At 41.3% G+C, this 13,028-nt stretch overlaps 1 protein-coding gene across 3 annotated transcripts in view; it reads left to right on the top strand.

Annotated features, from left to right (window-relative positions):
* The window catches only part of TSHZ2 (teashirt zinc finger homeobox 2), a 438,233-nt gene extending 426,123 nt beyond the window's left edge, over window positions 1-12,110 (top strand). For 2 of the 3 annotated variants that reach the window (XM_026014665.2, XM_072735556.1), the window contains exon 3: window positions 9,515-12,110. In XM_026014665.2, the coding sequence (XP_025870450.2) occupies window positions 9,515-9,516 (2 nt within the window). In that variant the 3' untranslated portion in view covers window positions 9,517-12,110. The remainder of the gene's footprint in view (window positions 1-9,514) is intronic. The other variant, XM_026014664.2, reaches the window with a different exon arrangement.
* The last annotated feature ends 918 nt before the right edge of the window (window positions 12,111-13,028 follow it).

The raw sequence follows: 13,028 nt of genomic DNA, 5'->3' as shown, positions 1-13,028 counted from the left end.
AGAAGCAGGCCACATGGAGGGAGCCTGATGCAGGACTGGATCCTGGGACTCCAGGATCACACCCTGAGTCAAAGGGAGACACTCAACCGCTGAGCCACCCAGGCTTCCCAAAACCAAACACTTAAAACTGAAACCATTCCTTTCTACAAAAATATGTTTTTCTTAACACTAGGCTCCATCTCTTTTTGATAATTATCCAATCCAAACTTTGTCAAAGCATCATACTGAGGAGAGATTTGTATTAAAACACTAGTTGGTGGGAGGGAGAATTCTTCTATCTACCTTATCATTTTTATTTAGATTGATGTACCTTTGGTTATAATTAGGGATAACTGTACAGCGGTTAAGACTCCCTAATCCCATTATTAGTTGTCAAGAGATTTTCACAAGGCAGCCCCCCATGCCTTTTCGTTCATTTCTGTGTCTCAACTACTTGGGCCGTCTGAAGTTGAAGAGTGTGCTTTAAGGAACAGATTTTCTTCTGCCATTGAAATCTTCTAAGCTGACACACAGGGAAGGACACAAATGACACCTAGTGACAGCATCTGCGCCACTCTCAGGAGGCCCCACGTCTTCCTGCCTGACATTTTTGTTGTTGTTGTTGTTATTCTCCAAGATGTCACCCTGTGTCTGCCAGTTTCATTCCACAGCCATTTCACACATAGCGGTGAAGAGATTTGAAACCATTTCAAGGGTTTCCCATCAAGTAGGCCAAAATGGAAATTATTTTAACAATTATTTTCCCATCAAGTAGGCCAAAATGGAAATTATTTTAACAATTATTTCCAATTTGCCCACTCTCTTAGACACTCGAATTTGGTGGTATAAGGCGGAGGTAAGCTTAGAAAGTATTCACTCAGGCATTGATAAAGAAAGAAAAACATAGAAAAACTTGCCTTTAGCTTTAGAGCTGTGGGCAGTCGTCTGTCTGGTTTGTGTCATGGAGCATATATTATACATTTGAGGCATATGGTTCATTTATCGCAAGTTGTGTTTTAAAAGAGGAAGTTCAAAAGTTGAGATTTTCCAGTGTGTCGATTATGACCAGCTTGTCATCTGTATTCAGATGTTCCAAGGAGAAGACTATCAAGATCGATAATAATTTTGCATCTTTTTCTTCAACGGTCTAATCAAACAGCCCTTTGACAAAGAATCTGTGTACTCATTGGCACACGTCCCACATCAGGAATAATTCTTTTGTGGTTAAAAGTAAGGGAAAAAAAAAAAAAAGAGTAAGGGCTCTAAAATCCAGAAAAGAAAGAAAAATAAAATAAATAAAATAAAATAAAATAAAATCCAGAAAAGATATATTCCGATTGAATATTGGAATATCCATTTCCATTTATTGTCATGTCACCTTGGATAAGTCACTTCGGTAACCTAAACATCAGCTTCTTCCTCCATCATATTGGACACATCCCCTGTATTGTTGGAATGATTAATGGAAAAAATGTCAAGGGGTGAGGCCTAAAATTAATAGTCATTACCTGGATGTTACTGTTCTATTTTAATTTTTCTATTGACTCAACCTCTGAGATTTATTAAAGAAAGATAAAGTCCCTCTCACCCACTCAGAAGCCCAGCCACTTTATTCTGTCTGGCTTATTTTGTGGCCTCCCTTTTTGAGAGCAATTTGTCTCAGTGTCTGCTTTCAGTGGTGGGAAAAGTATGTGGAAGAAAGAAATCAAGAAAAGGCAAAAACACATCAGATAATATTTGAAAATATTATCCACCTACTTACATGGAGCTGTGTCTGGCATATGAAAAGCATTCAATACATTTAAGCAATTACTTTATTCGTTCTAAAAATTGAAATTGGTCCACCAAAGTTTAAGGGTTTCTGCACACAGAGATTTCTCTTAGGAAAAATTAGGTGAAGCACTAATGATGAAATTCAGCAATGTAGGTGAGCCAATTTGGATTTTCAAATTGTAAAATCAATTTGAAAAAATATTAACTGCAGGTTTCTCCCAGGATTACACGGTTAGGAATCACACGTCTCCATAACCACTTTGCTTTCTTATCACAGTCTTTTTTTTAATAATACATTTTATGTATTTTCAGCATTTACATTGCACTGTTTTTTTCATTTTTAACCAGTTTTTAGAAGCCCAGTATTAGGAGCCAGATATCCTGATTTCATCACTAATCACTATAGGAGCAAATTATTTAAACCCCCTTGGCCTCAATCTTTTTATCTTTGGGGCTACTAATATTTATCCAATATATTTCAGAAAAGTATACACACACACACATATTATACATTGTGTATAAGAGTAGAGATATAGATATAGATATAGATAACATTTGAAAAGATGTAAATTGTTTCAACATGGCAAAATAAATTATTCTTTGAAGTTGAAAGTACCGAGCAGATGGCAAAGCTTGTTCATGTCCATTTATGTCTCTATGGACTAACTGTCCTAATCTCTTTTTTCTTTGCATGTTGTACGTTGTCTCTTTCATAGAATTAGAGAAGTAGGATTCCAGGCAAATCTATTATTTGCTTTTATATTATCTTAAAGTATTTTAAAATACTTTAAAATTCTTTTTTCATGTTGTCTTTAGGGCTTCATTCACTCAGCATATATTTATCAAGTACATACCACGTATCAGATGTTGGCTTATCTGCTTGTTATGATCAAAAAGCACAGTCAGGGCACCTTGGGTGGCTCAATGGTTGGGCCTCTCTGACTCTTGGTTTCAGCTCAGATCTTGATCAAGCCCTGTGTCTGGCTCCACACTTAGTGGGGAGTCTGCTTGAGATCTCCCTCTCCTTCTGCCCTCTCCACTGTGCCCTCTCTCTCTCTCTCAAATAAATAAATAAATCTTAAAAAAAAAAAAACAAAAAAAAACAAAAAAGCACACTACCCCCACCTTCCTGGCGTTTACAGTATAGGGGGCAGACACTAAATTAAAAATTAAGCCTATGATTAATTTTATAAACTGCAGTAAGTCCCATAAGAACAACATATAAGGTGCAAGATTATATCGAAAGAACTTGGTCAAGCCCCGAGGGTGAGAAAAGGCTTCTCTGAGGAAGTGACATTCCAGTTAAGACTTCAAGAATGAGAAGGTGCTTGCCAAACGAATAGAAGGAAGAACATCATAGACAGAGGGAACAGCACCTACAAAGCCCCCGAGCATGTTAAGAATGCTGTCGGAAGGTCCCTGTCCTTGGGACAGATCAGCAAGGGGCCTAGAGACCCAAGTGAGGTCAGAGAGGTGGCAAGGCCAGATCAAGCCAAAAGTTTGAGAAATACAGAGTTTTTCCTGAGTGCGGTGGAGGTCACCGAAGGACTCTAAGCTGGGAGGAATTAGGGAGTGACTGCTGCAATCTAATTAAAGTTTTCATAAGCTCACTTTGTTTGCCATATGGAAGATGATGAGCAGGATGCAGAGCGGAGTAACGCAGTCCTGGGGGAAGGCACTACCATCATCTGGGGAGGATACGCTCAGGCTTGAGCTGGGGTGTTGGGGAAGGCATGGAAGTAGATTCTGGCGAGAGCTTTTATGATGAGGTGTCAAGGATGACCCAACTTTCTGGCCGGAACACTTGAGTGGCCCGAGGTTCCATTTCCTATGAACAGAAACACTGGAGGAGAAATGGGCTGGGGAGCGGGGGAATTCAAGCTCCCTGCTTTAGAAACAGTTGCCTCGGATGGACTTGTGGGACACTCACGTAGAGGCGTCAAGAAGGCAGTTGGAAAAAAAAAAAAAAAAAAAGAAGGCGGTTGGATGTGCGGATCTGGAACACGCAGTCCTCGGCACACAGGTGATAGCTGACATCACACACCAGATGCGTCTGCCTACACGGGGCCTGCAGAGGGCAGGGGTCCTCAGCCTTTGCAGACCCAGCCTGGACATTTCCCAACAAACATTTTCTGATTTTCCCTTTACGATCCAGAAATGAATTCAGAGATCACATGACCAGCTTACATACATCATTTCCAAAAAAATCATCTGGTGCGATGAGTGTACAATAAGAAACCAAAGGAAAACGTTTGGGCACAAAAGTCCACTCGAACAGGACTCCTCAAACATGAACAGCATCCCCTCACATCCTGTGAAATGCAGATTCTGAGTCAGCAGGACTGGGGACAGGCCCCCTGCACTGGTGATCCCAATGCTACCGTTCTGTGAGCCGCACTCAGGTATGAGGTCCTCAAAGGATGACAAGGAGGTCCACTGTGTGCTCATATATGTAGACTCACTGTGAACACGTCAATGACAAGTGCAGGTCAGTTCCGGAGCCCTTGAGTGGGCATCTCAAATACCATGAGTGGTGATGCCACAGGTGACTTGATTTTTTTTTTTTTTTTTAATGGCCAGGAACTCCCATGAAAATTCCAAAGAAAACAAGCTAGTTCTTCTTTGTTTGCAAGAGTGTTTTATTTCTGGACAATGCAATGTATATGAAACTGTGCACCAAATACTCCGTGTTTATATGTAAAATGGAATTTGGTTCTAGGCTGAAATAATTATAAAAATATTCTCCATTATGTCAGCATTTCTGAACTGCTGTGATAGATCATTTTGCTCCCTGATCCAGGGACATTTGACAACATCCAGGGATATTTTTGGCTGTCACAATTCAAGGGTAAGGGGGCTGCTAGTGAAATCTAGTGGATGGAGGCCAGAGATGCTGCTACAAGTCCTGCAGTGCCCAGGACAGTCTCCCACAACAAAGAATTATCCAGCCCAAAATATCAATAGTGCCAAGGTTGAGAAACCCCAACCTACAGAGAGATTTTCAAAAATGGTGTAGGATGAGAAACAATACCACCTTGTAAGAAGCAGTCCCAATGTTGCAAGGTGCCTAAGAGTCCCAGTACCTAAACCATTCAACATTGGTGGTGCGCCCATCCTTGTAGCAACCACAGGACTCCCCTCGGGAATAGCAACACAGCTCTGAGAACAGGAAAAGTAGAAAAAGAAGAAGGCAGGCCTGAGCAAGGGCCAGGAGAGGAAGGGCCAGCCAAAATGATGTGCCAGAGGGATTAAAAATTCTAGGATTGCCAGGGGTGCCTGGGTGGCTCAGCTGGTTAAGCGTCTGACTCTTTTTTTTTTTTTTTTAATTTTTATTTATTTATGATAGTCACACAGAGAAAGAGAGAGGCAGAGACACAGGCAGAGGGAGAAGCAGGCTCCATGCACTGGGAGCCTGACGTGGGATTTGATCCTGGGTCTCCAGGATCGCACCCTGGGCCAAAGGCAGGCGCGAAATGACTGCACCACCCAGGGATCCCAAGCATCTGACTCTTTATTTTGGCTCAGGTCATGATCTCAGGGTCCTGAGACCAGGCCCTCACAGGGATCCTTGCTGGGCATAGAACCTGCTTAACATTCTCTTTCTCTCTCTCTCTCTCTCCCTCTCCCCCCGCCCCCCCCGCCCACTCTCTCTCTTTTTCTTTTTTTTTTTTAATTTTTTTTAATTTTTATTTATTTATGATAGTCACAGAGAGAGAGAGAGAGAGGCAGAGACACAGGCAGAGGGAGAAGCAGGCTCCATGCACCGGGAGCCCGATATAGGATTCGATCCCAGGTCTCCAGGATCGAGCCCTGGGCCAAAGGCAGGTGCCAAACCGCTGCGCCACCCAGGGATCCCTCTCTCTCTTTTTCTAAAAAAAAAAAAAAAAAAAAATTCTAGCGTGGCCAAATTAGATATAATTCTACACATCTATTGGCTATGTAATTAATATAAAGATCATTACATCTCTTCGCCTGCCTCTCCCTCACAAACTCTCCTTAATGAACACTGCCAATGACTTTTTAGATATGTAATTAAAATTTTTTATTTATTTCTGTTTTATTTTTATAGTAGTAGCTTAACATACTACGGAAAGAAAAAAAAAAATCCACGCAGCAGCAAAGCATGGCCTCCACAACCAGTAGAGACGCAACCAAGAGTAGTTTACACACCTCCTTCTGAACAGTGAGAAATTAAACCACTACTTCTCATTCCCTTCATTTTCTAACTTTAATTTTCTGCAGGGTCCCATCTTTAGACCTACAGAAAACTAAGGTGCTGCTGCTTCTTCTAAGATAAGAAGTAGTAAGGAAAGTTATATTGTATCAAAGTGGCCCAAGATTCAGTTCTCCTCTGCACACATTCTGTTTTAGTACAGGAACCCTGAACTTCTGGAAGAATCCACCACTTCCACCCATCAGGGTAGAATATGAGATCTGCCAGGTGTATGTTTGTTTGTTTGTTTTAAGATTTTATTTACTCATGAGAGACACAGAGAGAGAGGTGGAGACACAGACAAAGGGAGAAGCAGGCTCCCTGCAAGGAGCCCGATGCGGGACTTGATCCCAGGACTCTGGGATCATGACAGGAGCCAAAGGCAGACACTCAACCACTGAGCCACCCAGGTGTCCCAAGATCTGTCAGGTTTCAATAGAAGGCACTTGTATCTAGAATTTAACTCAGTAACTGTAACTATCTGTACAGATACTCTTGGAGAAATGCCTCTGAATTATTAATAATGTTAGTGTTCAACACTTTACGATATTACCAAACTATCACAGACCATAAAAGAAGCAGTGGTGTAAGAGCCCAGACAACCTTGCACCCAACTACCCTTTCTCCCACTTACCAGCCAAGTGACTGCAGGCCAAATGGCTTCACCTCCCTAAATGTCCATTTCCTAGGCTGGGAAGCATAGACACTACTCCCTCCTGTACGGCAGCATCATGAGGTTGACACAAGTAGAGGAAACTCGAGAAATGTCAAGCTATCACTACAACAGGCTCCTTTCATGCCGAGACCCCAAAAAGCCAAAGACCTGTGCAAAGAATCACAGAAAGTCAATAATGAGGTCAGGACTGCGATCTTAGGAGCTGAGCACCTTCATTATTTTTACACAAGAGTCTGCCATGAAGATATTTTCCAGAGAAACAACACCTAAGGATATTTGTGAGTGTTTTATGGGAAAGAAAAGGGTCATCAAATAAATCTGGGAATCACGGGGTTAAATAAAGACCCATTGTGTTGGGTTGGGTTGGGTTTTGGTGGCAGGACTTCTTAGAGCCTTTATTATGCTAATGTTATTGTGAATTTCCAAGTAGGGGACTGTAATATAATACAATTACTTTTTTTCATTCTCCTCCCTCCTTTCCCCAGAGCAAACTTTGCCCTAAGAGAAACCCAGGCAGAGGAGTCTGGGTGTTGAACAAATCCAGAGAAATGACAAATGAAACCAAGTTCTCTAAAACCGGTATCACGTTAATATCATGGTCAGGGAGGAGAGAAGGGGGGCCTCAAAGAGAGCGTGTGTCAACCCTCCAGCCAGGACCTCACAGTGCACACTTTCACCCTTTAAGAAAATCCACTGGGGAGCACCTGGGTGGCTCAGTGGTTGAGCATCTGCCTTCAGCTCAGGTCATGATTCTGGGGTCCTGGGATCGAGTCCTGCATCAGGCTCCACACAGGGTGCCTGCTTCTCCTTCTTCCTGTGTCTCTGCCCCTCTATCTCTGTGTCTCTCATGAATAAATAAATAAAATCTTTTAAAAAGAGAAGAAGAAAGAAAATCCTCTGCTCTCTTCTTCTTTCTCCCCCTCTCCCTCCTCCTACCTTCTGTGTATACCATTACAATTTCTGCCCTCTCTCTTTCTCTTTCTCTGACCCAGAGTGACCACTCTCCTCCAAGTTTCCGGACCTGCCAGGGGGTTCCAAACAAGTTAGAGGGAAGACTACTTTGTCTCTGAAATGCAAACCTAACTAACGTCAAAGGGAAATGACTCCTCCCACTGATGGTGACCATCTGTAATCTAGAAGGGAGGTGTGGGGAAGGGATGCCTGAAGTGAGCATGGAAGCTTCTAAATGGGAAGATATAAATTTAAAGCCATTTTCTCCTTTTTATTAGCCATGTGACCTTGGTTAAGTCATGAACCTCTTTGAGACTCTTCTTTTTAAGATGAGATTGTGTCAAGTGTCAGTGGTAGTATGTGTAAAGTGCCTGGCATCTGGTAGGTATATAACAACTGCCTCTAGTGTTAGCATCATGCTACTTCTTACCAAGGAATCGCTTATAACGTCTGTTGTGGTTATTTTGTGCATACTTTCTTCACACGCATCAACTGTCAACAGTTTTCAACTTGTCCTTATTCTTCTACTAGAAACTTAGAAGTTTTCCTTTTCCAAAAGACTAATGATGTGTAAGTCCAAGGTGTTTTTTTCTCACAAAAACAGGCAATAGCGCTAAACAATAAGACATGAACAAGGAATGCCACCCAGGTTGGGCTAATGGAAACTATACGCATTCTTACCATAACCTAGATAGCACATATCTGAAAAAAAAATTCTCCCAATTAATCTCATACAAGCATATGTTTAAGTAGCAAAGCATACTTTTAAGTAGCACTTCCTCAACCACAAAAACGTTCCTATCTTTTGACTCAGGAATTTCACATCTGGCAACTTAAGTCTATGAATCTATCCCAACAAAACTGCAAGGCTTTAAACACAAAGTTGTTTATCACGGTGTTACCTATAGTTGAATAAAATTGGAAGCAAATGAAATGTCCAACATCATGAGAGCATTTTAGTAAATTCTGATAATGTAGGTGATAGAACTTGTATAACTATTTACAGTGAGGCTTCCAAGTGGGGGGACACACCAAAAAGGGGCACTTATAACCCGGTATGCCTCATGCAAACGCACAGGAGAAAACTAGAAGGAAATACAGCAGAATGTGAATAGGAGCTCTCCCTGGATGGTAGGGGCCACAGGTTAATTTATTTTTTCTTTTTCAAAATGCTGTATAATGGGAAAGCCATACATTATAGCTTTTATTTTTAATTATGGAAAAGCACACAAAACATAAAATGTATCATCTTGACCATTTCCAAGTGGCAGTAAGCACATTCCCATTGTTGTGCAACTATCACTACTCTCCATCTGCAGAACTTTTTTGTCTTGCAAAATTGAAAGTCCATACACATTAAACAACAATTCCCCCACTCCCCAGCCCCTGGCAATGACTATTTCTGCTTTGTGTTTCTGTAAGTTTGTTTGACTACTCTAGGTACCTCCATGGAAGTGAAGTCATATAGTATTTTATGACTGGCTTATTTTGTCTTAACACAATGTCCTCAAGGTTCATCCATGTTGTAGAATGTATAAGAATTTTCCCTTCCTTTTAAGACTGAGTAGTAACCCATTGTATGTATACATATACCACATTTTGTTTATACATCCATCCGTCAACGGACATCTAGTTTGCTTCCTCCTTTTGCCTATTATGAATAATGCTGCAATGAACATGAGTGTATAAATATCTCTTCCAAACATTTTAAAGATTCTTTTTTCCCCTAAGCTGGCTCTTCCTTTCTAGGAATCACATGGTTATATCATATCCTAGGCTAGAGGTAACTATGATTCCATGCAGAACATTAATACAAATGAAATAGTGCAGGTGGGCCACTTGGCTACCTGGGGGAAATAACCACCTGAGCTATTCCTCAGAAAATAATGCATCTTTCTCTGTTGTTCTGATTCCCATTACAGGACAAATGCCTTAGTTTCAACTTTTCCAGCCTGGATCCCCCTCACCCTGAGTCCTTCATTGTATACAACCTGCTTCTGACACTGAACTCCTCCTGACACCCTGCTCTGAGAAGACTGCCAAAAAAAAAAAAAAAAAGAAAGAAAGAAAGAAAAAGAGAAAAAAGAAAAAAGGAAAAAAAAAAAAAAAAACCCAGCCCAGCCATCTCTCTTCATTCTTACTAACAATTTGGTAATGAAGTATTGATTTCCACTTCTCTGCTTATGGACGATATTAGATTTTCATTGATAAACTGCAAAGAGGCAGTCTCGTCTCCACGGTCCCCTTTTCACTGTCACGAGAAAACAAAGTGCCACTGAAGAAAAATAATGACTGAGAACATTGATGTACTTATTCCGTCGGTCTGTAACCCTTGACAGGAAAGGGCGGGGGAGTATGAGTCCTCATAGTTTAATGTCCAAGTGAGCTGTGCTAGATGCAGACCCTTGGACGCTTACTTTCCATGGTAATGTCCATTTCCTATTTATAACCCCTCTGGGAACGTTTGTCGAAAGGAAATGTTTCTGTTCAGAGCAACAATTACGGTTGCACCTGGATTGCCCAGTCCTGGCCCTGCACTGGGGAGCCATTCATCACCGCAAAGTGGAAGAATTATTAAGTTAGACCAGAGTTTGAGCCAAGAAAACCTCTGAACAATGTTCATCTTCTGTGAAAGTTGTTCACACGGTTATAGGCTTAACCATGTTGCTGCCAAAGACTTTTTCCCCAAGCGCTGGTGGGCATCTTTTTGATCATCATCTTTGTTGGTCACACACACACACACACATGCAAAACCCACAAAACACAAAAACAACAACAACAAAAAAACAACGGTTTCAAGTCCGCATAGGAGAGCTGCAACCTGGCAGAAGCAAGGAAGGTGGTGAGAGGCGGGATCCGGAAAGCAAGCGAGAAGATGAGACCTCTGCAGGGTGGAAAGCCCAGCGGCCCCCTTGCCCGGGGATCTCCTTCTGCAGGACCTGTTGTTTCTGGACGGGGAGACCAGCTTAGCTCAAGAAGCAATAGAAAGCATGAGCTAGGGTGTCCGTTTTAAATGTGTTCCCGCAACTTTTTTCATTAAAACTTTGAGGGCCCAATTTTAATTTGTGGAATATTCCCGTTAATAATGAGATCTAATTAAGACATCCATTAAAAGCCCGTTAAAGTTAATTTAACGTAAAAATTCCAATAGAACTGTATTAGATTTTCTCCATTAAATTAACGTTATGGATTTTTAACGGATGTCTTAATTATACGTTATTATTAACGGGAATACTGTATTACACAGATTAAAATCAGGTCCTAAGTCAACTTGGAAAAGCTAAGAGCATGTTTTAATATGAAAAGTCTTGCATACCTAGCGCACAGTTTGGAAATTCAGGGGTAGAGCTGTTTACTCTGGTTGAGCATTTCTATACAACTCAAAGCAATCTATAAACAGGCAAATCTATCATTGCATTTAAACAATGAATTTCCTTATTCTCAAAGGACAAATAAAGTCTGGATTGTGTTATAAACTGCTGCTCAGCTATAGGCGAGATAGTTAAGCTACTCTAGGTACAACACTAGGAACTTGAGGATTCTGAAACAAACAAACAAAAAAAACAATTTTGTGGTTGCTTTAATTACCGAGGTTATCACACGCAAAAAAAATCTCAACACCAACAACACGAAGCCAAATATCCTCTTCACCTTTTCTCGTGGAAGCTGCCTGTTGAAATTGCTTTGGAAATTTTGACATGATCCCTAAATTCAACATTGGGATTAAAAAAAAAAAAAAAAACTTCTTATTTACCTCCTAGGGAAAGTGTTGCCCTTATGCCACATATAATAGCAAATTGCTTTTTTTATGGCATGCATAACCTAGATGGGAAAAAATATGGCGCTTCGGGGAAGGAGGGAAAAAGTAAATGAAGTTCCAGGAATGTCATTCTGAAGTAATGAGGCATGGACAGAAAATATACCCCTCACATCATCGGATTGAGATGGCAGTCGAAATAGCTTCATTGAAGTGTCAGCACTCATCCATCAATCAATCACCCACAAGGAAAAATAGCAACAGTACAACGGGGCGGCTTTTATGGGATTTACTCATGGGCATAGGGAATAGCGGCTCAAATGTAGTTCTGACATGAAAAGCAAGGTGCTGATATTATTTTTTATGATGGGAGGATCATAAAGTGAATTGAGAACAGCGAGGTCTGTCTTTGCTTAACCTATTCAACCAGAAATGAATGGAGCTCAACTGGAAAGGAACAGTCTTCGCATGGGTTAAGATTGAAGGGTGGACTCTACTGAGCACCGTCCTTCGACAACGAAATTCTATTAAAGGAAAATCAATGCATTAGCATTGGGCTTCTTGAAGCCGTTAAAAATTGTCTGCTCCAACCCAGGGTTATTAGATAAAGTTACGTAATTCAGATTCTGTCGCTACCCTTTAAAAGCAGATTCTTGAGCTCTTGCTCCAACTGGAGGGAGACAAGACAATTCTCAACTCCATGGAAATTGTTTCCCCTCTAAGAAAAAATAAATAAATCATCTGCTTCAACATTTAATCTATATGGTTTTGTTAGCACAATTTCTATGGAGGGGTGGGGTGGGAGGCAAGAGACAAAAATATTGATAAATTTGGTAAGATTCATGAATTGTCACTTGGTAACTGTAAATGTCACTGCTGAGGGACAGCTGCTAATGTTCTCCCTAGGAAACAAGATCTGGGCTCATGCTGTGAGGTAAACACAGCCCTGAGTACATTTCTAGAGACCAGGCCTGTCTTTCCGTTTGGAAAGCCCTGTGAGGCTTCTAGAAACTTCTCTCTGGAGGGAAAAACTAACATGAGCTCAGAAGAATGTTTGTAATCTGCTTTCTGACCACCCTCTTCCTCTCTCAGAGCAAACGTAGTGCTGATACATTGGAACTTTAGAACTGGAAAGGAGCATGACGTGCAAATATCATGCAAATCCCGCTCTGAGTATCTGCATTCCACCACCAACACTTGTTATCAGTGGGGGGTGAGAAACTGCCTTTCCTTCCCCATCCCTCCTTCTAGCTAAGACCACCAACCAGCTGCAAACTAAAATGTCCACTGGGAAAAAAAATATTTAAGTTTTATGTATTTGGCCCCATTTTGTAGTTCAGCAACCTCACCAGTTATACAACATGTTACAAAGCACTGGGGTCGGGGGTGGCGGGCACAAGGCAGAATGGGAAACACGATTTATTCAGCCAATTCGTTCCAAAATATTAGGAGACACCTGCTATGTGCACGGTACTATTCTAGGTGCTATGGGATACAGCAGCGAACAATGCAACACAACAGCCTGGCCCTTCTGTACTTATAGCTTCTCCTAGAGGTAGCTGATATCAGACACCTGCGGGAGGAGCTCACAGAGGGTCCAACTCCCCTGTGTCATTTGTGGTTTCATTCCTGTTTTTCAAAATACTAATATTTCAGGATAGGGATTTCTCCTTCTGAAA

Source organism: Vulpes vulpes, chromosome 14 (assembly GCF_048418805.1).
Source record: "Vulpes vulpes isolate BD-2025 chromosome 14, VulVul3, whole genome shotgun sequence".
NCBI classification, from domain to species: domain Eukaryota; kingdom Metazoa; phylum Chordata; class Mammalia; order Carnivora; family Canidae; genus Vulpes; species Vulpes vulpes.
Note: the sequence above shows the minus strand (reverse complement) of the source record. Positions and strands in the feature narration are given on the sequence as shown.